General features: G+C 38.9%; 1 protein-coding gene, 2 long non-coding RNA genes and 2 other non-coding genes across 5 annotated transcripts; 3 read left to right on the top strand and 2 right to left on the bottom strand.

The window, feature by feature from the left end:
• Nucleotides 1–275: 275 nt before the first annotated feature.
• LOC139826488 (uncharacterized) lies at nucleotides 276–24,047 on the bottom strand. Its single transcript, XR_011736579.1, has 3 exons — nucleotides 23,983–24,047; nucleotides 21,489–21,577; nucleotides 276–2,767 (listed from the first exon to the last, which is right to left on the bottom strand). It is a non-coding gene; the product is annotated as an uncharacterized lncRNA (long non-coding RNA).
• LOC139826489 (uncharacterized) lies at nucleotides 3,275–5,879 on the bottom strand. Its single transcript, XR_011736580.1, has 3 exons — nucleotides 5,616–5,879; nucleotides 4,184–4,297; nucleotides 3,275–4,100 (listed from the first exon to the last, which is right to left on the bottom strand). It is a non-coding gene; the product is annotated as an uncharacterized lncRNA (long non-coding RNA).
• Nucleotides 24,048–24,170: 123 nt separating the features above from the next.
• COX7C (cytochrome c oxidase subunit 7C) lies at nucleotides 24,171–26,557 on the top strand. Its single transcript, XM_065861049.2, has 3 exons — nucleotides 24,171–24,350; nucleotides 25,231–25,376; nucleotides 26,462–26,557. The coding sequence occupies exons 1-2, from the start codon at nucleotides 24,276–24,278 to the stop codon at nucleotides 25,345–25,347; spliced, it is 192 nt and encodes a 63-aa protein (XP_065717121.1). The 5' UTR covers nucleotides 24,171–24,275; the 3' UTR covers nucleotides 25,348–25,376; nucleotides 26,462–26,557.
• On the top strand, nucleotides 24,632–24,694 carry LOC136115585 (small nucleolar RNA Z39). Its single transcript, XR_010653233.1, has one exon. It is a non-coding gene; the product is annotated as a small nucleolar RNA Z39 (small nucleolar RNA).
• Nucleotides 25,760–25,821, top strand: LOC136115584 (small nucleolar RNA Z39). The gene has a single exon (XR_010653232.1). It is a non-coding gene; the product is annotated as a small nucleolar RNA Z39 (small nucleolar RNA).
• Nucleotides 26,558–27,136: the final 579 nt, after the last annotated feature.

The raw sequence follows: 27,136 nt of genomic DNA, 5'->3' as shown, positions 1-27,136 counted from the left end.
GCAACATTCAAAACAGCTTAAATGCAAGATTGTTTGCAAGCAGAGTAGCTGGAGAAGACAAATTGAAATAGTCTCCAGGCTTCCATTCTTTCTTAGAAAAAGTAACCTTAATTTTCAAGTGAAATTGAAGCAGTACCCAATTGCTACCATGCTATTATCAATTATGTTTCACTGGACATGTACTATCACGTAGTAGTAAAACAATACTACTAAAGAATATGATGAAGTTCAGAATTTTTACTTGGGTGTATATTACAAGAATTTGTACATATTTATCAGTATATTCCTATGAAAAAGACATTATTTGTAACAAAAATGCTGAGTTTATTTTCTAACATTATGTGGAATAGTTGCTTTGCAGCACAGAGCATGCTTTTGTGAACACCTGAAGAAAAGAATGGCTAAAATATACAACTAAATTTTTCCCATGGCTACAGTCAGAGGCTGAGAGAAATTTTGTCACTTTCATGCTTACACTTGCATAATTACAGTTATCTATTACATGCTCTATCATATATGCCTGGTTGGCTTAATTCACACTGTCATCTTTCACTTGCTTCCTCCCCTGGAATCAAGGTGAACTAGTTTACTACTTCTCATACTTTTAATTCGCTACCTGAATTTTACATGATCAAAGAACATTTTAGATGTATGTGCAGAAACCTTATCATGTGCTGGTGGTTGTTTTTCTGAATTACCTAATTTCAGCAAAGAGTATGACATCGGTAGAGGATTCAACCTGTTTTGATTTATATTTAGAGTACTTTACACAGCTCTTCTGTATCTTCCAAACTTATCAATTTGTTTAATTATAAACCGTCAGCTTACGAACTACTGTTGAAAAAATTTTTCCACATTGAACTTCAAACACTTAATATATTATTATGTCATTTATATGTGGCATTATGTAAAAGCATACAATTTTGAGATAGTTTTTATCCTAGTACACAAGATTTGATACAAAATTACAAAACAGAGTTCTAGTGCTATTCTTCCTGGTGATGATAAAACATGATTAGGAATTCAAGTCTTACAGTGGTCAGTACAGCTAGAGAACTTCTAGCCAATTGTCAGTGATAAATAAATCCTGCCTCACTAATCAATAGATTTTTTTCTTACTGATTTCACTGCAATCTTTTTTTCACCTCTGAACTGGAAGGCTGTGAATTCCTCATGTGCGATTTCTCTCCCTCGCCTTTAGAAGAAAAAGATCTCTACATATATGATATTTGCTCAGATAGCGGCAGATTAGATATCCTAAGGAACATACAGAAAGACGATTAAAAGTTGAATCAGACTTACGAATATGATTGTTATGGAGGCACTCCAAAGTCAGTTTTAAGTGGACAAGTTCCAAAACAGACTTTATTCTAGCTGGAAAAGTGCAGCCAATGAACCGACTAGAAACAGAGTTTATACAATTATTTAGCACTCGACGACATAAAATAAAGGTTTGGATATCAGCTGAGGAGATCATTGGGGTACAACAACATAAGAAAAATGAGAATCCACATGCACACACTCACAAGAAACAAAACCAGAGCCCTCTGACTCCAGGGTACCCACAAGAAACAATCACTTGCCTGGGTTAGGTGAGTGCCTGTACTTGCCTGGTTAGGCAAGGACTCATTCAAGAGTATAGCCAGTAAATAAACACTCACCCAAACGAGGAGGTGAGATGCTCTCAATCCCGGGAAGTCTCCTTAGACAGCACCTCCAGTTCACAAACCTGCTGCTCTGAGAAGACCATTCCCAAGGATGCCTTCAGCGAGGACCTTATTTTATAGCCTGGTGAAATCTGACTGTGTACATTACAACATTGTCCAGAAGCTTTGCAGCTTTTCTGGGCACCTCCTTTGTTGAGGACCTGTCAATTGACCAAGGGTCCCACACCTTCTGCCCTACCAGCTGGCAGAGGTGAAGTCACTGTGCTCTGAGGATGTGACTGACAGCACCTTGGTACCACCCTAGGTGTGTACATGGGGACAGGCACAGTGGGGCAACAAAAGGTGCTAAGGAGCCATCAACTGCCCCATTGAAGGCTCCAAGTCTCAGTAGGGGGGTGTGCAACTGCCACACAATCCACCCTGTGACCACAGTCACGATCTGACAAGCTACTCTGCAGTGGTGGTGCAGTCATCTCTTGCCTCCGAAGTCAAAAGGGGGCCTCTGCTGGTGAGTTTTAATGCTCACTGTGGATCACCATACCTTATGTGTCATTTTCCTGTTATACATTATCATTACAAGTCAACCTACTAATAAACAACAGAATAGTGCAAATTACAACAATTACAGTTATTATCAAATGCTGGAGGAGGCTGTTTAGTCATCGTGATAAGAAAAACAAATGCATTGAAAGCTTTTTCACCAGCTCATCCCCAGAACAGCAACAACTGACCCTGAGTCCTCTGTTATTTGTCCTCATAGTGGTTCTTGTAATGGCACCCAGATGCTCAGGATGTAGACACGGCTTCCTGTACACACGTTTTTCCTTCAATATGACCAAGTGCAATATGGCCTGGCTTTGGACAGTCCTTCTGTATTCATGTTGCTGATGAGTTAGGGAGCTTATGCAATGTTATGCATAGAGTTCATTAGTGTTTCCAGTTGCAGGCTTGCACACTGAACGGCATGTTGGTGCTGCCCTGGTGTGACCCTCATTCCAAAGACTGACTCTAACAACCACCCAATCTCAGCTGGAGCTTCTTCCACCACGTCCATATGTTCCTTGGTAGGAGCAGTCAGGATTGTCCATCTTCCTTTTGTCCTGCAAAAGAACACAAAGACGGGCCTTGGTCCCTTGGAACTGGGCTTTTGGAGCTAGACGTCCCAGACTATCCACCAGACACTAATGTGGTAGGTTTTCCCATTTTCATCAAGGGCAACGCAAACATGTAAGCCTCTAGGTTTTGCTAAAGTCATGGGCACAATACCAATGGAAGGTAGTTTCACCATGACAGGCTGGCCCACTTGTGTTTTTGGGGGCTGGTCTTTTCCTTTGTCTGTTTGTAGAGTCGCTGTCTGTTAGCAGCCTCTCGGGGCAAAATGCCCTGATTTTGGGGCTTCCATAGCTCCCCCAGTGGTTATTGACTATGAGGACAGCTTGTGCTGTGTGTGTCCCAGCTGGGTTGCAAGACGTCAGCATGTTTTTTAATCAGATCATTGGTCCATTCCATGATCCCATTGGCTTGGGGGTAATATGGTGCATGAAACACCCACTTAATACCTTCTGCCGCCCAGCCCAACCCTGAAAAATGCATGCCATTATCACTTCGGATATTCTCAGGAGTGGGTAGAACACTAAACCACTCACACAGTGCTCGCATTGTTTGGTTGTTTCCCTTCCCAGGTAAAAGTGAATTGTGCTTTGTCTTCTTCCCTTAGGGGAATCACGAAAAACGTATCTCTGACATCTAAGGAAGTGCTGCTGCAACCTCCATGGATGGGCTGCTGCTTGTATTGCAGTCACCACCGAGGACATATTTTGGACCAGAGCTGTTAGGGATGCAATGTTACTATTCAGTTTTCAATAAGTGCCACTGCCCATCATTTTTATTGACAAAAAGATTCCTTCTCATGAAGACAGTCGAGTTCCAACCACAAAGTCATGATGAAAGCTCAGTTCATGAGTCTGTGAGACCGGCTGGACACCAATTCAAACTGCGAAGTAATTGTGATGGGAGCCACCAACCATTCTCAGGATGTGGACTCTGCAATCAGAAGAATGTGACTCAATTCCCACCAGTGGTGTCCCAGTCTGAAGAGAGGGCTCCAGTTCAAAGACCTGCTGCTCCGAGAAGACCACTCCCCAGATATCCCTGTCCCAGTCCTCAGGGTCTGTTGCCTGCAATCAATCTCTGAATTTGGACAGCGCTAAGGGGGGATTTTGCTCAGGATAACATGAGCTCAATCCTCTGTTATAACAAACATACCCGCTCTCTCTCTCTCTCACTGTAACTCGGCTTTCAAACAATCTTATTTCCAGCTCTTTTCCAGAATCACGCCTCTCCAACTGGTTATAGAGCTTGCACTGGTCCCAGGCTTGCTTTAAGCAGGCGCACAGAACAGCACCAAGAACAGCACAGACAACACCACAAACACTAGCACAGAAAACAATGATTTTTACAAAAAGTTCCAGTTACTTAAAAGACTAATCTGTCTATTTTACCCTAAATAAACTTACAAGATCAGCTTCTTTGGTTACAGGGTTAAATGGCTACTTGGATGTGCACACAGCGAAACTCCCAACACCCTTAGAAACAGGAGAATGAACAGATATAGTTTCTTTCAAACTGATCTGTATTCAGAAATAAAGAGAAGGAAACAATACACAATAATTTATTTTTATGAATGTCAGGAATGACAGTGCACTTTAATTTTGTATCCAGCTCAAACTATATCTGAGCCAAATATTTCATTTTAAGAGTCCTGCTAAATCTTTTTGAAGGCCTTGTTTTATGTGTTCATGAAATAACTCACTATTTTTTAGCTTTCAGGAATGGTAATTGCTGTAAATCTTCTAAATTAGCATGAGTAGTATCAGCAAGACACTCTGTTAAAATTCATCTACATTGTTGTTGGAATATTTATTAGGTACTAAAATATTTAAAGGAAACCCACAACCACTACAATTCAAATTACATTTTGCCTAAGAAAGCCTTTTTTATAGCACTTATTTTTGTTTTGTTGCTGTATAAGAAAGCATCTAACCCAACTCCTAATCTTGAGTGGAAAAAATTCTTTTCATTAGATTGCTGAATGAAATCATTATATTAACTAGATATTCCCCATAGTTTTTTATCAGTTTGCACAAGTAAATTGCACTGCTCATTGTAGTAATTGACATTTTCCACATTTGCAGATACAATAGAAATGTTAGCACCATTTATAAGCTAGTTAGCTCTTGACGGATTAGTGACCTTCAGAGGTCATTCAGTAAGGGGTTTTTTCTGGCTGCTGCTGTAGCAGCTAGAGAGATTACCTCCCCCATTTTCTCATTATGATCACCTACTCTCTACCATCCCTTTTGTGTCAGCATCTCCTAACTTGTTCCAGTCCAACTGAGCTAGCTGACATCGATTATTTAAATTTTTAATATTCACTTCACTCATTCCCCACCTCCCTTTTTGCCTCCCTTAAAATTCATTTGTATTCTCTGCTCCAGCTGATGGTCATGCGTCTCAAGCTTTTCAGCTCGTGCTGTATCATCAGGTCTGGCTCAGCACCACAGCAACGCAACAGGATGAGCAAACACTGGGAATGGGCAAAACCGAAGCAGCTCTGAACATCAGCCAACCCATTACACTTGGCATCCATTATAAACTACTCTCTTAAGTAATTCAGTGGGGATTCTGACAGGTTTACTTGTAGGAGAGACCATATACCAATTGCTTTATTAAAAGACATTACTACACAAAGATCAACCTGAAATGCTGGATTTTCCTTCCTCTATGACAAAGTGACTTGACTTGAGGAAAGAGCTGTACATAGAGACCTGACCTCTTCTGTTTGTTTTCCAAATAAATACCTCACCTATAAAAGACAAGAAACTAACAGAATTTGGCGTGGTGCAAATACCATGGTTAGCATAATTTATATTAATCCGTGGCTCTTACCTTGTTCCTATTTGCAGCTGTTTTAGGAGCAAAACCCACAGAAAACCATGCTGACTAAAGACAACTCAAGTAACAACCGCTCATTTTTAGTACGTGTAGAGTTTCAAATTCATCTCCCCAGAGACAGATGAAATTAACTTCTCACATTTCTTCAGTGGTAAGAAGACATAAATGCTTCACGGAAAGAAAACAATCACCACATTCCCCATCTTTTCTGGGAGGAGGGATAACAAAAATATTTTTTAAGAGATAAAATACACTTTGTATTTCTTTCTAATTACACTAACTCAGAGACAAATATTAAATGAAAACGGAAATATTGGAAGGCTCTGAAAACTCATTCTGAATTTCTCTTCCATCTTAATGTTAAGTCATCAGTATAGGAACTTTCAAATTAACATGCACTGACTCTCACCTTCATTAGTCATTTATTTCTGTCTACAGTGAGCACAGGTCAGGTTTTCTATCTAATTTCCTAGGATAAAACCGGCAAAATAAGATAGAAGGCCACAGACAGGCTCCTCATCTTACAAACTCTAGATTAATTCTCTGAGTTTGCTATCAAGTATTCTATAAATTTTCACAGATCCATGTTTTACACTATATTTCTTCCTATTCTGTATTAGGGTTATGTATTTTTATCTTTCTTCAAACAATTATTGTATTGTATTGAGGCCCAAAGTAATTTTTTTCCCAACTTTTAATCTACATCTTTTCCAGACATTAGATCTCCTCCACTTTTATCTAACATCCACAGGAACAGGGGGAAAATGAACTGTCTTACTTTTAGAACTCTTCCTCCTACTGAGGAGTTCTCATTTTTCCAGAGAAACAGACAACATTCTGTGCCTGTCTTTAAAGAGAAAAAATAATATATACAGTTTAGCTCTAAAACTGCAGTTTTGCAGTTATTTACTCTTGCTCTTCCAGGCTTACATTTGAGTTTCTCACCCATTGTATAAACTATTTGCACCATTTTTAGCGTTTCGATGTTTGATTTAAGATACTTGGTGCTACTTCACAGGGAAGTACAGCTGTCAAAATGCTCTGCCACAGGCTTCTACTCTCAGTGTAGCTGTGAGGTTGTAACCTCAAGGATCTTTCTACGTGCATCTCTGTAGGTACCACAGGTCCTGATGGAAGTCTTTTCTTCTTCTTGTTGACATGGCTGTAAAGCAGAGACACTTCTATAGACCTCAAAAGAAGTTGCCTTGACTTAAAATGAAACTAAGCCAAACCAAATGAGTCCCTGTCATGCTACATATATTTTTTGTTTCTTCCCTAGAAAAGTAAAGAGAGAGCAAAAGGCCACCATTGTGAGATTCTCTAGTATATACTATCCAAAATATTGATGAAATTTCATTTCAAACAATTGAAAAAAAAAAAAAAAAAAAAAAAAAAAACAAAAACCTTACCAGTAGCAAAGTATTGTTGAGATATTTCAAATACTTTCCCAGGAAATTTCTCTAGCTCCAGTTTCATCAAATAATGCTTTCTTATGACGAAAGATTCTAGCAGGAAATCTCTAAGTTGTTTTCCTGCCCAGTTATGCTTTTTATAGTCATATCAAGTCGTACACTGTATATACAGATTTATATACACACCTATTAGCATATTACATTTAATTTATCATTCATTCACACATAAATATCAAGTGTTTTTTCCATCTCCTCACACTACCTCAGCTATCTGTTGGATTTATTCTTAACGTTCCCAATGCCCTTAACCACTCCAGCAGACGTGGACAACCATCTTACCAGCACAAAACCCACGCTGAGGCCAGGTGAGATAAGCCCAACACCAGTATCAGGGAAGCAGGAAATCAAACCATTCATTTCACTACAGGGTAACAGAACGCATTCTGCAGCAGGGACGCAGTTCACTGACCTATGCAACAATCAAGGGAGAAAATTCATCAAAAAAGCAAAAACAAACTCAAAGCAATAGTTACAGCCAAGCAGTAAACCAAGCAGTGGCCAGCTGATAAAGCTTCCTCACATACTGCACGTTTGGAAAAAAAAGAGTTTACAGGTTACTCCTCACCCAGTTATGTTTACTTCAATACAATAGTCTTTAAATAAAGGATGGTCAGTTCCAGGGCTAAAACTGAAGTAAATTCTCAGTGATTGTCACCTAACTACCAAGGACAATCTATAGAGTCCTGGACTGACTGACAAGTCACATTTCAGAACAGCTCTGGTCCTACTGAAATTAATGCAAAATTGCTATTCTGAAAGTTTGTGGTATTTTTAAGTTTTAGATTAGCTCTGTGAGCTCTAAGTCTCCATGAAGTATTGTGTAAAGAGTCTACAATTCCCAGTATTCCTTACATTTTACCGTAGCACAAAGTTGTGAGACAAGAAGACTATAGAAACAAAATAATCTGTGTAAAGGAAAACAAAACAAAAAACACAACAAAAAACCCCACTTATTTGTCATATATTGCTTCTTTCATTTTGTCTGCCACTCTAGTGACAACCCAAGTCCTACACAGCAGAACTTGTGGCAACTACAGACTCACATCAACAACTATCACACATGGCCTTCCTCATAAAGTACCTGCACCTCTGGAAGTCCTGATGGTAAAGTGTACACACTAAATAACCAGGGTGTATCTTTGCTATCAGAGTAACATGAACATCAGAAGAATGGTAGTAGAGCCCTTTCACCATACCAAATAGCACATAAAGATTCTGTTCGTTTACATGTACACAGACAAGAGATTGACTTCTCCTGCCTCTCTAGAATGAGATCTGGTGACTGGAAACGATTCATTATTGTATGATACAGTATAATTTAAGTCAGTAAAATTAAGAAGGTTATAAAATGTCTGTAGGCAAGCAGAAATCTAGCTAGAAACCATGACATATTGCTTAGAAAAACTGTCACGGGATTATTTTTTAACTATTATTTATTTCTTTACAATGTATCTGGAAAAGAGAATCATGAATACATTGTTGAGGGCAGTTTTTACTCAGGGGAAGGAATAATACATGGTAGGAATAACAGAGAAAGACACTTAACATCAGCAGAACACTCTGCACCTGTGTTTGCTCTTGCAGTCTTGTGGCCAAAATAATTTGTGTGTCACTAAGTCCGAAACTTGACAAGACTCATTCCTAAGATCATACAGCTACAAGCACAGGAGTAAGGAAAACAACAAGCTGCTTGTCTTGTTGATCAAACAACATAAATTCACATAGACAGCAGCTGCTGATGATCCCTTCAAATCTAAATCACAGACTAAATTCAGATCTGGACTTTGTCTCATGAACTCATCTTTCTTTGCCATAAACCCAGGCATAAACTGAAAACTACTCCATATTTGTGCTTTATGAGGAATGAAGATGACTCTCAAGGAAAGTCACCGAAGGCTATTATGGGACTCCTGAGCAAGGGACTTCAAATTTTCTAGATAATCTTCTCCGGTGATCAGCTGACTTGAACCCAGGCCTAGCTCTGAGACAACAGTTGTTTAATCTTGGCTGAAACTTCTGAAAAAAAAAAAGCTAAAAGTCCATCAACAAAAGCCATGAAAAATGAGGAATGCAGAGTTGCAGAGAATGGTAGGGTTGCAAAGAACAGTTAGCTGATCAAGATTTCAAGACTTGCACAAAAATATTCTGTCAAAAAAAATGAAGAACTACAAACTGTCATAAGTATGCGTTATCATCATCACATGTATCACCAACACAAGCATGCCTCTGCAGAACTTCCAAGACACTGGCTTATTGTTAAAACACTTTACTAAAAGAGCATGACAGATCTGAAAAAAGTATTTATCCTTTCAACAAATGTATCAGTCTCAGTAGGAGGCAAAAGAATAAACAGCACACAAAGCACAGTAAATAAAAAGTGAAAGTATTTATTATATTGTCACTTCTAATTCCAGGAGATTTAATAGATATTTCCTTATAACATTCACATGCCCTTTGGAGACTATCATGACAGAATGATGTGTTACTGTCTTCCTTTTATGTAGACACCAAATCAGATGCATCAGATGCAAACAAGGGATCACTTGTAAGGCTGATCTCAGTTTAGGAGGCACTTCAGCCTATATTTGCGTACCATGCATCTGTACACCAAAGAGCCTTGCTGAGTCCAAATTTGAACAGCAGCACAGAAAACAAGACAATGTTGTCGATCTCATGGATGTGCAGCATCCAATCCTCTATAATTTGTTTCATTAGTCCCTTTCTCATCCTTTTCCAAATACCCTTTCTGGATGTATTTGCCTCATCCCTTGCTCTCTGCTTCCTTCTTGCTTTCTCCCTAAAACCACTGCCCATGGATCAAGTACTCAAGAGAGGAAACTGAGTACTGCCATTCAAGGAAAACATCAAAAGGTGAAATGGCCCTGAGGTGTCTGCCAAGGCATAAATATAAAAATACTTTGGATTTGGGGGAAAAGAATAAATGCCAGAATATCTTTTGGCTCTGGTTATATGGCTTGTAAGTAGTTTCCATAGGAAAGAAAACCCATCAATGCAGAACAGAGGCAAGAGCTGGGCTGAAGTGGTGGCACACACCCTCAAGCTTAAAGAGATAAGTTTCTACATCCTCATTCTACATGTGCAATTCTCACACTTTAGATATAATCTAGGAGAATGTGCTATCGGTGACAACAATATTTTGTAGGAGAAGCTGATGTATGGCATGCAACTACATAAAAAACAATGTGGGAAAACTGAGCTTTTTTATAGAAACTTTATATCCCTGCCCCATGTTCCCACAAGCAGAAACATCTGGCCTTGAATTCTGACTCACAGAATTGCAGCTTCAAGCACATTTTGGAAAATACTCATGCACCGTATTTATCTGAAAACATTAACAGCAATATTAAAGCAAGATTCAGCAACAGCTACTCAGCCGTGTGCTTGCTCTACCAAAGCAAAAGCTTGCTCAACATCCACTGCAAAAAATCATGTCTCTGCTGTCTCAGCCCCACTTGCCACTGTGAGGAATCACAAGAGAACCCATTTAGCTAGATTAACTGTGGTATGTGCTACAATAGCACAGAATAGTAGGAAAAAGGTGAGTATAAAGAACCATCAATCTGTTCTATTCTATTTTAAAGTAAGAATACAATGTTTTTAACCTTACATTGGGGTCAAGAGCAGCCAAAATTATTTTTGAGTCAACCTGAGTACCTATAGGAAAATGAAGTTTTTCTGTTTCAGATTTCCAGTTTTTCAGTCTGGTTACTTTCATAGACAAGAATCACTTGCTCTACAGTAACGTGAGAACATTGAGCTGGATTAAATATGCTCTATTCTAGCAAACTTAGCCATTTTTACACTTGAACAGTCAAAGCAAAAATTGGTAGTATCACACAACTCTAGTCAGGAGTCAAGTTTCCAACTGTGAAATGAAATGCTGTGAAGCAACTGACCATGTGCAGTAGAAAAAAAAAAATCCATTGCTATTCCCAAGTCTAGTTGGTAATGACTCCCTTATATAAAATGTATTGAATTGCCATTTACAAAATGAACTATTTTAGAGGAGAAAGCTGGTCCCCAGTGACAAGCTGCTGAAGCTATCAAGTTTTCCACAGAAGAATTACACGTATCTCTTCGAGACACAGAAAAGATGAGACATGAAAAGATGAGACATGAAAAAAAGACACCTTTTGAGCAACAGAAAGTTTTCATGGTATTTGATAAACATATCAAGAATTTGATAAAGTTCGAAGCCACAGAGGATTAAAAATGACAGTAAGTCCACCCAAGATGAATTTCAGAATGTATTTCCTCAGACACTTGAGAGGATTTTTTTTAATCTCAGGAACAAATATTAAGCTCATAAAAAAAGATTTTTAAAAAATGTTCAAGTAAAGCCTGAACAAGCATTTTTGAGCTCCAGGTTCTACACAGACTTCATACAAGGTATTGGATACTGCCTGATACTCCAACATCAGTGTTTCTGTACAGTCATGAACCCTCAAGCTTCAGTTTCTACTTGCACCTATATTCATACTTCGTGTTCGTTTACAAGCCTGACTTGGAGAAATGATTGGCTTCCAAGCCTGTGGAAGGCTGGTGGGTGGGAGACTTGCTAGTTGGAACTATAACCCTTCCTCCTACCTGCAATCAGACCAGATTTGTCAAAGGAAACCAAAACACACTTCATGTCCTCACTGTTTTTTCCTGCTGGACTTGCAGCCCACCTCACTGTCAAGCTCCCCATCTCTCCCAGATTTAGCATTCTGATACACAGTCTCAGGAGTGCAAGTAGTGTTTTTGCTTCTAGAGGGCATTCCTGGACCCTCTGTCAGTCAACCTGAGATGATCCAGAGTGCACATACAGTCAAGTCCAGGTATTCTGAGGCAAGGAGGACAAGTCTACATTTTTGTAACACAAGTTGGCTATTTCAAGATCTTGTCCTACAGCCCCACACTACCAAAACACTGCCACATAAACCTAATACAGCATGTAATTCTATCATTGTGCCTTAGAGTGAACAAAGCAAACGCTGTCTTCTAGTAAAAAGATATCTTGTTTTAAGAGGAGGAGAAGAACATGCACAGTACCTTCTGGAACAGACCGTGTCAAAATTTAGCTTCCCTTCCTGGAAAATGTTTGAATACATCACAGACTCAGTGCCAAGATGTATGGCAAATAACTAGCTTGAGATTCCCATTAGGAAAACAAACAAACAAAACCAACCAACCAAAAAACCCACAAACAAACAAATCCCACTTATTTAGCTCTTTGACTGCATATGTAGTTTGCAGCTTTGCACAAACTTTGTTGTGGAAACTTAGGAACCCATGGTTAGGCAATAGCTGGAAACATTTTGAAAATGACTTACTTTCAACTAAATATAGTGTGGCATCTTCTGCTTATCTCACTACAAAAAGTTTATCACTGAAATACTTCCTCCTGTCTGTCTTATTAATTTGACTGATAAGTCTGACTCCAGACTTTCTAACAGAATTATCTTGTTAGTGATTGTAATGAAGAAGATGTGAATCATCCCCACTGTCACCTAAGTTCATATTTAAAGTTAATGAGTCAGTACTGCCTGAATTACATAGCAAATTCATAAGCAAAACCAAGTCTGAACTCATTATCACTTCAGAATGTTTGACTGCTGACCAAACACAGCCAGTCCTTAAACAAAAAATATCTGAGCTTTAGTAGATATTAGCTCTTTGTTGACCTCATAAACAAAAGTGATAATGTTGATGCACAATGAATATAAACTAGAGACCATCAGCATATTTCACATTCAACATTGTGAACAGTTAATATTTCATTATAATGATCATTTGTAGCTGACACATTCAATTTAACCAGAATATTGCAAAAACATTATTGCAAAACCTAAGTTTAGAGGAGAGATCAGGGAACAGGTCAGTGGAGGGACTGAAAGGCTCACTAGCAAATAATATAGCTTGACTGAACTGGGGTGTTATTAATGAATCAAAATATTAGAAGAAATGGTTATAGTTTAAGGTGATATATTTAGAGAAGGCAGAAATACTACCCCTAGAAAACAAAAAGGAGACTCTCAGTGCTTCCCTCATATTTAACAGTGTAGTACAACCATAAAGACTACTTCTCTTCAAGCTGTATTTATGTATACAAATTGGTATATTTATGTATATTGCTATATATGTAAATATTTAAATATAAGGCCACTGTCAAGCTAACGGAGCCTTGCCCTCTTAATGCCTCTCAATATCGAGGATAACCACAAACAGCCCAAACAGTCTCACTGCTACTGCAGCATCAAACAAAGCATATTTCAACAAGTTATGAGAAGATCTTCACTTGCCCAGAGGCAGAGCAGACTACTTCACTACTTCTCTGCAGGACTGTCAGCAGATGGACTAACCATCTTCCTCAGAAAAATGTCACAGATCAAGAGAACATCTGTTAGTAGAAGTAGGCCCTGACAGAAGCTCCAGCTTTGAGCTGTGTGAAATAAGATATTAATTTCTATTTACAGCTTCAGTGACACCAAAATTAAAATTACATAATTTCACCTCCTGTCAACACTGGCATGTCTGCTTAAGGTATCTCAGAATAGCTTTTAGAAACATCAGCTACTGTTCTTTAATCAAGGTTAAGTCAGAAGTAATTCCACCAGCAGGTATCCTTGTTGTAAAAGATACTGTTAAAACCTGTTGTGCATGGACTGTCACAAGTGAATTTATGGTCTGACAACATACAAACAAGAAAAATGAGAGCAACGGTTGCTGAACACCTAAACAGTCTACTGTTGTTAGAGAAAGCAAATAATAGAGAGCTATTGCTTATCACTAACTACATGTTTCTGAAAATGTCAGTCCAGAAACTGTACTTAAGAACTTAAAATAATAGTAAATGGAGGTGTAATTGCATTGGTCCAGTAAGTTATAGAGAAATGCAATTTGACGTTAAATAAATGTTTTTCTTTTCATAAAAGTTACAAAAAAAAACAAAAAACTCTTCCTTCTTCCACCTTCATTTCCCTTTAACTGCTGTATTTCTTTTGAAACACAGTCTTCTCACAGAAATAGTAACTGACTGATCAATAGCAAGTGACAACGCACCTGTGAGCAACTGAGCTTTTCAGACTTCCCATTCAAATTACTCACAGCTCTCTTTTCCCTTATTCCCTGAAACATTATGCAGTAATACCAGTCTAGATTTAGAGGTGAACTGAGGTTTAAGCAAATGGCACTTGAGCTGGCATGTCACTCCCTAGACATCCCACCCCTAGGTTATGTCTGCACTGCAGTCCCTGTATGACAATCAACAGCCTTAATGCCTCCTCCCTACACTCCTATCTACGCATCACAACACCAGAGCTCCACCTGTCTCCAAGGGCGGAGGCACAGCACCAGCAGTATTTCAAACAACACAGTCACAAACATCCTGGTCAGTCGGACTCCTGCCTAGCAGTCCAAGTTTAGTCTCACAGCAGCTCATCTTCCCAGTGTCATTAGCCCCAACATGGTGCACGACTGACAAGTTCCCCCTCCCATGCCTAAACGACCTAGACATCTCATTAAGTCACACTGCCTCTCTAGCAGCCAAGTTTCCAGGCAGCTCCAGCCCTCTCAGCTACCTACATAATAGTTTCCAACTCTGACCACCTGCGTCCTCTATCCCTGAGCAGTTCTAACACAGAACCGCTCTCAGTGCATGAGCATACTGGCACTGGCTGGAGGATGTGTAATCCAAAGGATCACATCATTTCTTCTCAGCAGGTCACGCTCCTTCCATAAGGCTTACATCCTCCTCACCATATGAGGGTTTTCACAATGAGGGTGGGTACTAGAACATCCTTTCCAGCTGCACTCATGAGCTTCTCCAATTCTTCACACTGAAATCCCATTACTTTCACATCAGGTGAATAAACGTATTCTGCTTTGGCAAGTGATCATTCACACCATATACTTCAGAATAAACTCAGTGGACAGCAAGATTTTGAGTAATAAGAAAACCACAGCCATCTTCAAAGCTCACAACAGTTTAACCTCTCATTTTTTCTTACTTTATTAGGCCAATTAAAAATAGAAAAAGAAAAAACAAAGGGAGGAGGGGGGAAGTAAACCAAGAGATTCAAAGATCTCAGGACAAACAGTCCACACAAATGTGATACTCTTCATATGTCTGTCAACACATGCTCTCATACTCACATACTGCCAACTTCTCTGCTTGCTTCAGCTACTGATTTTGTACCCCCTTGTCAGGCCCTGCCAAGTCCAGTCCCAAAAAGCTAATTATTGTTTGTTTGTCCAACACACTCCCCAGGTCATCACCCAGAGAGCACGGCTACCACAACTGAGAAAAAAACAACAAACACTTTTCACACTAGGCAAATGCTCCTCAGTCTTCCTTTCCAAAGCATGATCATCTCTTTTCAGAGAAATTATAGAAACTTAGCATCTTAGTATCCTGTGTCAAATGTATTTGAAAGTGGACAGAGGGTTCAAATCTTATCAAAGGAGGCATGCAAACACACATAGAAAGCACAATAACAGCGGCCTCACTTAAGTTGCAAGCCCAAAGAACATGTGTAATGCGAAATACTCAAGTAAACAAAATTTTGGAAGTTAGCCTTAAGATCAGCTCCGTTTTGGTAAAATACTTCACCAAGGTCTAAAGTAGCTATCTTTAAGCCAGGATCTCCAAATGTTTGCAGTTGAAATTATTTTTCTTTATGATCTCTCATTCAGATTTGCCAGTGCTCTCCTGAGACACAGTATCTAATTGAGTATCACGAATTTGCTTAAAAGTGTAGGAGTATTTTAAAGTTAAAATATATATAATGGAACAAGCTGTATCCTGCATACAAGTATAGAAGAAGGGAGGTTGATATAATTCAATATGCTCTACAGAAACGTCTGAACTGATGTAACGCACCTCTTTCTGTCAGTAGTAGTTGCATTCATGTGTAAGTGATACCATTTTACCACGTACAAAGTAGGAGAGCCTGTGTACACAAAGAAGCCCTTTCCAATTCATTGTACCTCAACAACTTGATGTTAGTTTGAGTGTAATTTGGTCTTTTAACTATCCACAGGAAAAGAGATTCCTAGATAGGTAAAATACCTCCTTCAAAACTCAGCAGCATTTATGCGTTCTTAATAGGCTACTCAGCTCAATATACCACAAATTTTAGCATACTGCAAAGAATATATTTCTCTGGGAAATGTTCACAATATCTACCATGAGTTTCGAAGCAATTAATTTCCTTTTGATAACACCACAGCATTTCTCTCCAAGATTAAGGGATCAAAAATACATAAAAATACATTCTCCTTTTTTTTTTTTTTAAAACAAAGATAAATGCAACTCTTTTATTCAGTACTTTTTTCAGTCAGGGTGACAGACAATGTGTATTGCTCTGAATTTACACAGCTAGAAGCTAAATTATCAATAGAAAAATTTACAAATGTGAAAAAAATGAAAGAGGGGACTAACTTCCCATTTGCACAATTCATTTAAACAAAGGAGTTCCTTCTCCAGTGAGAAAGCTGATCATAATGCCTCAATATATCTAAACTAATTCAAAAAATATTTCAGAAATACAAATATGTTAAAAATATTTGTGCATAACTGAAGAATCGTAAAGGTGGAGACTGACAGAAAATTATCTGACAAGTATATTAGAACAACTGGATTTTGAGGGAACATTTTTTGCCTCCTTGCATATCTTCAACCACGTACTGCTGTGATGCAATAACACTTCAAACCCCTCTGATAAAAATCTTTCATTAAGCTATATAAAAAGTGAGCACAAATACAGCAGGCAAAGCAAGGGCATTTTTGGCTTTTACTACTGATGTAAATTAAGTATTGTGCCTGCAAGTAAGTTTAAGATAAACAGGGTGATTCCAGGTCTCCTAGATATTCCTATACACAAAAAAGCTCCTTCAGACCCAAGTTTTAGCAACCAGGCAATGACTGTTACAACAAGAGACTTCAAAATGCAAGTAATTGTAATGCTGCTCACTGTAATTTTAAACCAAATGTGTCTTGGTGTCTATGATAATAAATAAGGAGCTTTACATACTCCATTTCAGAGAAAAGTCGTCAAGACAAAATAAATAATGCAAAGTAGCTCTTACTCACTGTGCAACTGTATTCTCATGAAGCCTCTAAAATAGATTCCATACAATAAACCCTCCATTAACCATTTTATATGGACTTTTGCGAGATTTAATTAATGCTGCCAAGTGCTTTGAGATTAATGAAAAAACAATCTGTCAGTATAAAATACTATTGTCAGACATTCATTTCAACGTGGTTTTGTACATATAAATGAGACTTCACAACCACAAGGAATCATTTATATGAAGGAGCAATTTTTTAATTAGTCCACATAAGGTGAATATAAATTTATCTAGGTACATTTCCAAAATCGTAATTTTGTCACTATGCACATCCAGCTACAGCTACACTCAACTTGCTTTCATGAGTAACATTCAACCTATAAATATATGCACAACCATCCATATTACCTGTGTTTTTCACAAAGACCTGACACTACTGTACTTAAAAGTGACTGCCGTGTCTAATAAGGAGAAAAGCAGCAATGAAGTTCCTACAGCACTTTTGTAGTCATGATTTAAGAGTATGAATTATGTAAGCACTGTGTTACTTCTCTCTACAATCCTAGTAGTAAACCAGATACAAACAGAGCTAACAGGCCAAGTTGGACACACAAGCCCTCTTCCACATTTCAAACAGACATAAAAATCATAGTATTTCAACTCAGTTTGGGAACACTAAGTCTAACTATCTATGTTAATTGTTAATATGTTAATATCTTAACTGTAAAATGTTAATAACGTTAATTACACAGTTTTAAAAACAGATAGTTTGCATTTGTGGAGCAGTGGTTGACAGCCAGAAAAGAAAGCTCACAGTGGAGTGCTAGGAAGACTTTTGGACATAAAAGATATTACAGCAGAAAACTAAATCTCCAATGATTTTATCCGCTCATTTATAACATATAAACGTATCTGCTTATAAAATTGCAAAATATTTTAACATCTACCACAGTAACATTTTATCTTGAATGTCATGACAGATGATCCTGGGAACTAAAACACTAGACATGAGAAATTCAGGACTTAGGAAAGAATTTGTTTCATGTGGCCATTTCCTCATGCCCTAATCCCAAATAATATATATATGTGTTCAACACTGAAACTGTAGTTGGACAAGCTTTTTGCCAACACAAACAAATGTTGCTGCCAAGAAACACTAATTCTATGCCTCCATTTCCACCTTTTTATTGCAAGAGCTGCTCCACACCTTTCTGCAAACCAGTGTAAGTTTTTGTGCAACTACATAGTGAACTGGATCTGTGAACTGATCTACTGAAAAAAAACACCTGGGTGGGAAACAAGTGTCCTTTGAGCTATGCCTCACAAAAATGATTTTTAGTCTATATTTAGCTTTGAAAGCACCTCCATCAATTCACACCTTAAGAATGGTTTGCTCATTTGGAAGCTTGGCTGGTTTTAACAAATATATCCATAATAAAATAATAAAAGATACTACTTTTCCTAACAACCTTCTCCCACAAGCATCCTTACACTATCCATGTCCACAACAGTACTGTAACTGTTTCCACAGGACAAATCCTCTTAACACTCTGTTTCACTTCCAGTAACTTTTTTGGCTCTTTGGAAGCAAATAAATTAACTTTCTAAAGCAGGAGTTCTTTTAAACTAACATTCTCTATTCTTTCATTTCAACATTTTCAGTATTTCATTGTGTTGAATACAGAGACTTCACATACTAACACTTTTGTTTTTCAATTGATGGTCCCCATGTTATTTTTAATGCTGTTCATTGTTTATTTCATATTTGTAACACATATTTACATTTCAGAACACTCATTTTGCTGAAAAAGACCTATCATATATAATTCAAGCTAAATTACTGTTATGAAAGACGTAGATCTACAATTGTAAAATTACACTAAGACACTATCAAATTACCCTAATTCTATTACAGATATTTGTTAACTCATATTTTTGCTAAAAATATGTAACTAGAATTTATTTTATAATGCCTCTTAGAACTCCTATTCAGCCTTTTCCGTTCATTAATTTCCATTTAGCAACTGCTTAATCTTGTGGTTAATACCTGATCTTATGACCAGAGAGAAGTTAAAAGTTAACTGTTCGACAAAATAATTTATTTTGCCAACAAATATACAGGATGACTGCTGCAGAAAAACAATACTTTTGTGTCATATTTGATAATTGTTCTGTCTCTTGAGACCTCCGTAAGTGACACTACTAAAAAAATTCCAGAGTTTATCCTATTAAAAAGTTTTCACAAAGTATATACCTCCCAACTTAGCTACATATAATTTCAGTATTTACAAATGGCTGTTTCCTTCACTCATAAAACAGAACTGAAAGAATCAGTATGACTTCTATCTAGGTTCTGTCTTTGTATCTCAGTGATTGGAGTGAACAGCCCAGAAACGCATAGATCTGTATGGCCCTGTGTATTTTGCTAAAATGTCCACTAAGCTCTCTATGCTTCCTTCTTTCATCAAGATCACAAAAACAGTTATTAAGCATTATTTTCTTTAGTTACCTGGCCTTTTTCTTATTTGTAAGTTGTGTCTTGCAGTTCAATAAGAAGAATATTCTTTGTGGGGAAAAGTGAGTGGCAATAAGCAGTATTTGATAGAATTCTTCACCAAGTTGCATTCACAAGCAGCAAAATGTAGCATATTATTGAGATAATCTGGCAAAACTAAGCTATCATAGTAACAGATTTTTTAAAGAAAGAAAGAACTGTAGTTATAAAAAGCTGTATGTGAATTAAAAACCTAGATTCAAAGATTCCTAGGTTTAAAAGCCTGAATGTACCACCACAATCATTTGTTCTGACCCTCCAAGTAACACAGGACAGCTAACTTCACCCAGCAACTCCTTTTGTAAGCTGCAGTTTGGATGTGAGTTAGACAGTCTTTTTACAAAGGCACTCAGTGAAGCATTTACCATCTCCTATAATAATCTGCCCTGCTACCTGAACATCCTCACTATAACTACTGTACATCATATTTCTCATAATTTGGAAGATATTCTCATTCCTTTGCCAAAATTCCCATCAACATAACTGAGCCTGTTTCTCAAAAAATCCGCCTGCACAATTTTCTCAAACGCCTGGACTAGCATACTTCCTTTCCTACTTTTTACTTTGAAGGAGAACAGATACAAGTGTTCATAAATTTTTCTTCACCAGCTGTGAAACTGGTAACTCCTTCTCCTGAAGATCTACCACCCACTATCATATCTACCTACAGATCTCTGTCTACACAGAAAACACCTGCAAAACACCTCTGAGTAGACTGAGCAAAATTACCTCGTGATGTTAGAAATGCTTAAACCACATCACTGATTGTTTTGTGAACCAGCTGGCTGCGAGACCACAAGAAGAAAATGAACCATTTACCTGGTCCTCAGTAATATGAAAGATCTTTGTCTGGTTCAACATCTTACCACTTAAGTGCCACAGTGTAACACGGATCTTTTTATCTATATTCAGCATCAATTCAGAAGCAACAAACACCATAAATTTCACTACAGGAAGAGCTACAATCAAATGAGAACACTTTTTAAAAAGATGATGCAGCAGACTAGCATATAAGAAGCAGCGTGCCATAGTTCCAATTAGGAAAGGCTTGAGAAAGTAGGGAAAAAAAAGAGCCCTGGCTGACTGAACAGCAAAGGTAGTTAGCGGAAACAAAAAAGCATCCTCTGATGTACGTAAGACTTAGCAAATGAAAAAAGAATTGCAAACTCCAACACAAAATTAAAAATGTAATTAGATGGAGGAAAAAATCTGAAAGAACAACTAGCTAAAGGAATCACAACTAAATCTACATACAGGGACAAAAAGTGCCCTATAATTCTATATTGGCTAATAATGGTCTAGGAATAAAGAATCACTCAGAAATTACAAAGCCATTGTAGACATGCTTAAACGCACTGTAGAAGAAACCTAGTTAAGCTGCATATCACAGGCTTTTTTTTGTGAACTTGACATAACAGGATCTGTATGGACAGGCTACTGTGTAGCTATGGACAAAATAAGTGCTAAGAGATAACCAGGACAAAATGACACTCATATAAAACCACTAGAAGAAAGCTATTAAGAATAGCTGAATTAAAAATGAGTAGGTTAAACTCCCACTTAAAATTTCCTTCCATGGAAAATATGGTATCGAGTTATTCCAACAGATTCCAAGGAAAACTACAGGTTTGTGAAACTGTAATCTGTATAGGACACTTTAGCAGAGTTTATAACAACACTAGAACAAACAGATACATGAATAAATACAAACCCGGGTGGAAGTGTTGATTTTGCTTCCATAATTAGAAGGCAAGTGTTACAAACCTCTTGAAGTTCTGATGAAGACATCAATATACATGCGGACAAGAATTATCTGATGCAAAATTCCAATTCACTTGTCCCTGTACGGTCAACTAAACACAGTAGAAGAAAAAAAAAAAAAAATTAGGGGAAAAAAAAAAGCCAGAATTCCTGGTTTTACATGGCATCAAATTAGATTTATAGAGTTATGGTTTGCATCTAGAACAACTCAAGAGCTACATTATTTCAAGAAACTCTGAGAACATCCCAGTAAAGTGCACCTGAACTAATTCAGATTGCCCTCCAGCTTTAGAAAAACCTGAACTCATAAGTATAAAAAGCTACTGCTGAATTTTCCTGGCAGTTTAATTTACTCATATTAAAACTCAGGTGTAGGAAATCACTGCAGTTCAAATCTACGAGTTACTCCAATAACTATTTCTGAAGTGTTTAGAAGTGTACTTAGTGCAAATATGTTTATATTACATTGTTTCGAAATTTGTAAAGGAAATTCTTCAAGAAAATTAAACCAATATTTGTACTTCATTACAATTTATGCAAATACTTTCATATAATACACTTCAAATATTCAAAAAACTCGGTTGTTTCGTGTCACTTTTCTGCCTTCTGCATAAACAGACTTTGCCTCTTACAACGATCTGTGCTAACTTGTCCTTACTGGTCCTAAATACTCAATTTTCCAAAGATTGCCTAAATAAAAACTAATATAATCACTAAATAAAAACTAATATAATCACATCCTACTGTTCAAATTCCCAGTTCTGTCAGCTTGCCTTAATTTATGTGTTGTGTCAGTGAGTATGAGGAAGAAAAAAAAAAATAAATTTATATATGTATATATATGTATATACACATATATATATATAAACTCCCTTAGATAGTATCAAAAACGGACATTTAAAAATTGTTTCCCTGCAACACAGACATCACAGAATACCAGGCTGGAAGGGACCACAGGGATCATCTGGTCCAACCTTTCTTGGCACAAGCATGGTCTAAATGAGATTGCCCAGTGCCTCTAGAGCTGAATCTTAAACATGTCCAGTGCTGGGGAATCCAACACTTTCATGGGGATATTATCCAATGGTTGATTATTCTCATCATTAAAAATTTCCCTTTTGTGTCCCATTGGAATCTCCTGAGGAGTAACTTGTACCCATTGCCTGCTGTCTTTTCCATGGGGTTTCTTGTAAAAAGGGAGTCTCCACCTTCTTTGTAGTCACCCTTTAAATACCGGAACACAGAGACAAGGTCTTGCCTGAGGATCTTTCCTCAAGGCTGAACTGCCCAATTCCCTCAGCCTTTCCTCATATGGTGGCTTCCCAGTCCTTTGATCATCTTTGTGGCCCTTCACTGGACCCTCTCCAGCCTGTCCACAGCTATTTCATGTAGCAGAGACAGCAGAATCAATTTCATACTTAACTGCAAAAAAAAATGTAATGGAATCCAGAGCTTTAATTTAAAATATGGCATGTATGAAAACAGACAGATATGACTGCTTTATTAATAACTTTGTGAGAATTCTTATTATTCCTCTCCCAGACATGATGGGACAGACATATTGGCTGGGTTTCTTTAAAGTGTGACCTTGCAAGAAAACTACACTAGAATATACTGATTAAATTGGCAGTATCACATGTATCGTCACCATTTGTCTCACCCACATTCACCAGACTCCTACGGCTTTTAAAACTACAGCCACCAGCTAAATCGACACCCAGTGACCTCTATTTCTTAATACTGTAGAGAATAAGCACAGATTTTGACTTATCACAGAATCACAGAACGTCAGGGATTGGAAGGGACATGGAAAGCTCGTCCAGTGCAATCCCCCCGCCGGAGCAGGAACACCCAGCTGAGGTTCCACAGGAAGGTGTCCAGGCGGGTTTGAATGTCTGCAGAGAAGGAGACTCCACAACCTCCCTGGGCAGCCTGGGCCAGGCTCTGTCACACTCACTGGGAAGAAGTTTGTTCTCATATTTAAGTGGAACCTCCTGTGTTCCAGTTTGAACCCATTATCCCTTGTCCTACCGTTGGTTGTCACTGAGAAGAACCTGGCTCCATCCTCCTGACACTCACCCTTTACATATTTATATACGTTAACGAGGTCACCCCTCAGTCTCCTCCAGCTCCAGAGCCCCAGCTCCCTCAGCCTTTCCTCACACGGGAGATGCTCCACTCCCTTCAGCATCTTGGTGGCTGCGCTGGACTCTCTCCAGCAGTTCCCTGTCCTTCTGGAACCGAGGGGCCACAACTGGACACATATTCCAGGTGTGGTCTCCCCAGGGCAGAGCAGAGGGGCAGGAGAACCTCTCTGACCCACTGACCACCCCCTTCTAACCCACCCCAGGTACCATTGGCCTTCCTGGCCGCAAGGGCCCAGTGCCGGCTCATGGTCATCCTACTGTCCACAGGACCCCAGGTCCCTTTCCCCTACAATTATTCCGCTTATTTCTCGTCACTGCTAAATGTCTCTCTTGCCATTTCCCCACCGCACCTCAGGAAGCGGCTCCACCCCCGACCAGGGGCGCGGGAACCCCGCGCGGGAGGCAAAATGGCGGACAAAAGGGGGCGGGGCCTGACGAGACGCTCCCGCCTCTGAGGCGCCGAGCGCGGCCAACCGCAGGCCGCCACTCCACACCACGTGACTGCGCGGTACTACAACTCCCATCATGCCCCGGGGACGAGCTCTTTCCCCACCCTGTTTCCGGCCGCGCTCGCAGAAGGCGCCGGCGCTGCTGAGGGAAGGTCGCGCAGGGCACAGGGTCGCTAGGTTGCTGCGTGGGTAACATGCTGGCTGCCGGTGTCCGCAGGTTCACCACCTCCGCCCTCCGCAGGAGCCACTATGAGGAAGGCCCTGGGAAGGTAACGGTCGGCGGGGACGAGGCCCCGGCCCAGGCCCGCTGCGGCGCGGCCTGAAGGTCGCGGGAGGGGGAAACGGGGCCTGAGGGGAAGGGGGGGCCCGCCGCGGTTTGGAGGGGGATTCTAAGACCCCAGCGAAGTGGATGCTGTTGTGAGGAGCGGAGTAACGGCTTCTCTATTGCCAGGTCTCCGGGGTGGGCTTTGGGGTCTTTTTACAGCCGCAACAAAGCAAATTCTGCTGCAAATGTTTTCAGTATCCTCCCCTGCAACCTTTTGCTTCAGTGGTACAGATGATGAGCATTACAGTATGAGGAACAACAGTGATACTGTAAACGCTTTCTGATGTGCTTTATGCTTAACATGTTATTTTAAGTCCTACGTCTAAAAGTTAATTTTACATGCCTAGTGAACATGAGGAAAATAACAGAATTTTAGGGGTTGGAGGAAGGGACCTTGAAAGATCATCTAGTCCAATACCCCTGCCTGAGCAGGAACACCTAGATGAGGCTACACGAAAACAGATAATAAATCTTCACAATGAAGATAATTAAATATGTGAACAGATTACTTGGAGACTCTGTGGGATCTGAATCTTTAGGGATGCTTTTGCTTGGCTGGATGAGGCCTTCACTGAGCTGACCCTGCTTTGGATTGGTGGGGGGAGGGGAAGAATGGCCAAAATAACCTCCAAAGATCATATCGAAGCTATTAGTCTAGTTACTGTGTTTCTTTGCTTGAGAGGAAGGGAAGTTGTTTTGATACTGAATATTTGTTTTATCAGCTTGACTCTACCTGTTAGTGGTCTGGACCTCTCACCGTTTACAGGTCAATGAGGAAGTAACTACTGTATTGATTGCAAAACTAAATTTTTTTTTTTTTCTAGAACCTTCCATTTTCTGTGGAAAACAAGTGGCGATTGCTTGGAGTAATGTGTGTGTTCTTTGGAAGTGGATTTGTCGCCCCTTTTGTTATAGTCAGACACCAGCTGCTTAAGAAATGAAGGAGACAGACTGTAATTGCACTAATTGGGTAGGTTGGTTTTATTTTTAGATTTCATAGCATAATGGAATCTGTAGTCAAAACTGAGCTTTGAGGAGTCTATTCTCTTATAAAACCACCTTTAAAATGTTCAGCCTTTTGCAGTCCAGGTGCTTCGAGTTTGTGGTCTGCAGTGGCATCTAACCTCACATAATAAATTTAAGTTTGCCTCGCAGCGCTGCTGCACTCTCATTGACTTATGAACCTTGACTCCCCAAAGTCTGCACCTCTGACTGCAGCTTCTTGATAGTCCACAGATATGCTAACTGACTGGAGAATGCTAGTCATTTGACTTAGATAATAGCTAACCAAAACCGTGTCTACCACCTTTGAGGAAACAAAGCTACATTTGACATAATCTGTAGGAAGAACTGGCATGTGTGATGTGAACCAAACGGTATGAGAAACTGTGATACTGTAAACGCTTGCTGATGTGCCAGTTAAAACTCAGTGGAAAACAAGATTTCTTGGACTTAGGTCAGCCGTGTCAGAACAGTCACACCATCTAGATACAACATTCGTAACCATTTATGAGATAGAGTCCACTTAAGGTCACTGACAGCACAAGTGATTATAATTAATGATGATGATGATCCTAACAAGACAAAGCAAACCTCAGATGTAGTTCAGGCTGTGCAAGCATGCTGCTTCCAGTTGAAAGGCCGCTTCAGTTTATCCTAATCTGATTTCACTTTGGAAATATCTGGTATTGTCAGTTCTGCAATCTGAGAAGCAATAAGTCTTCAGGAGCTTGAATTACCCAGGTAGTTCTTGGAAGGAAATAACTGTCCTCCCTGGAATCTGGTAATTAAAACTAATTGAAATAATTTATGTAATTTTTTTGGCTAGTCTGGTGTTTTTGGCTTTTAAACTAAGGAGAAAAGAATGGGAGACTTGTATTTAACCAGAGCATTTAGAACTGTGTGATTTCATACAAGTCAAGGCCTCTGCTACAGAAGTATGTGGTAGATGAAGGAAAGCCCATCAAAATTCTAGTTAAAGCATATCTTTAGTTTTTCTAGATGCAAAGATATCGGAGTTCTTAAATTTATTAATTCTTTGTTTTTTTCTTACAGGGATAAAGTCTTCTACACAGCATCTTTGAATGGAACAAGGATAGCTGAAATTGTGTACCATGCTGGTTGTGACTAAATAAAATCTTAAATGTGAAAGTCTTGAGCTGTGTATTTTGTGAAACTCTCGAAGTGCTTTTGACAACTGGTGTACACCAAGAAACCCTTCAAATTGCAGTGTATTCACACTAAACTGAGCAGTAATTGTCTTTAGGTATAAAATGAGAGGGTTGGAAAAAGCACATTTCAAAAATGGATTAACATTTCTAGTCAGGTATTTAAATAGCTTTACTAAGCCATGTGGTCTTCTCAAGTACCCTTCAGACTACTCGCAGAGTAATGTCCTGGGACAGATTATAACCAGTGAGCTGTCACCATAACTCATGCTGCAGAATTTTCATCTTGAGTATTTTCAGCTGATCAGTTGAGAATGTTTTACTTGGCTTTGTTTCTGCACAGAAAAGAGTTGCTGTTACTGGTGCTGTTGCCCTGAGCAGGAATACCTGCTCTGCCTAGTCTTCAGGTTTGGATAATGAAGTAGTCTGGAAAACATGTACAGCAAAAATAACTACAACTCTGACCAGAAAAAGTGTTGATGATACTCTTTAGTTTATCATAACTCTGATAGTGCTGCAAATTTGTAACTATTTGGGAAGAATTAATAGGTTTTGTTTTGTA

Source organism: Patagioenas fasciata, chromosome Z (assembly GCF_037038585.1).
Source record: "Patagioenas fasciata isolate bPatFas1 chromosome Z, bPatFas1.hap1, whole genome shotgun sequence".
Lineage (NCBI taxonomy): Eukaryota > Metazoa > Chordata > Aves > Columbiformes > Columbidae > Patagioenas > Patagioenas fasciata.
Note: the sequence above shows the minus strand (reverse complement) of the source record. Positions and strands in the feature narration are given on the sequence as shown.

Excerpts from the sequence above, each read along its gene's own strand:
- COX7C (XM_065861049.2), top strand. The coding sequence starts at position 24,276 with ATGCTGGCTGCCGGTGTCCGCAGGTTCACCACCTCCGCCCTCCGCAGG. Across the intron at positions 24,351-25,230 it reads ATGAGGAAGGCCCTGGGAAG|AACCTTCCATTTTCTGTGGA; the intron begins GTAACGGTCGGC and ends TTTTTTTTCTAG.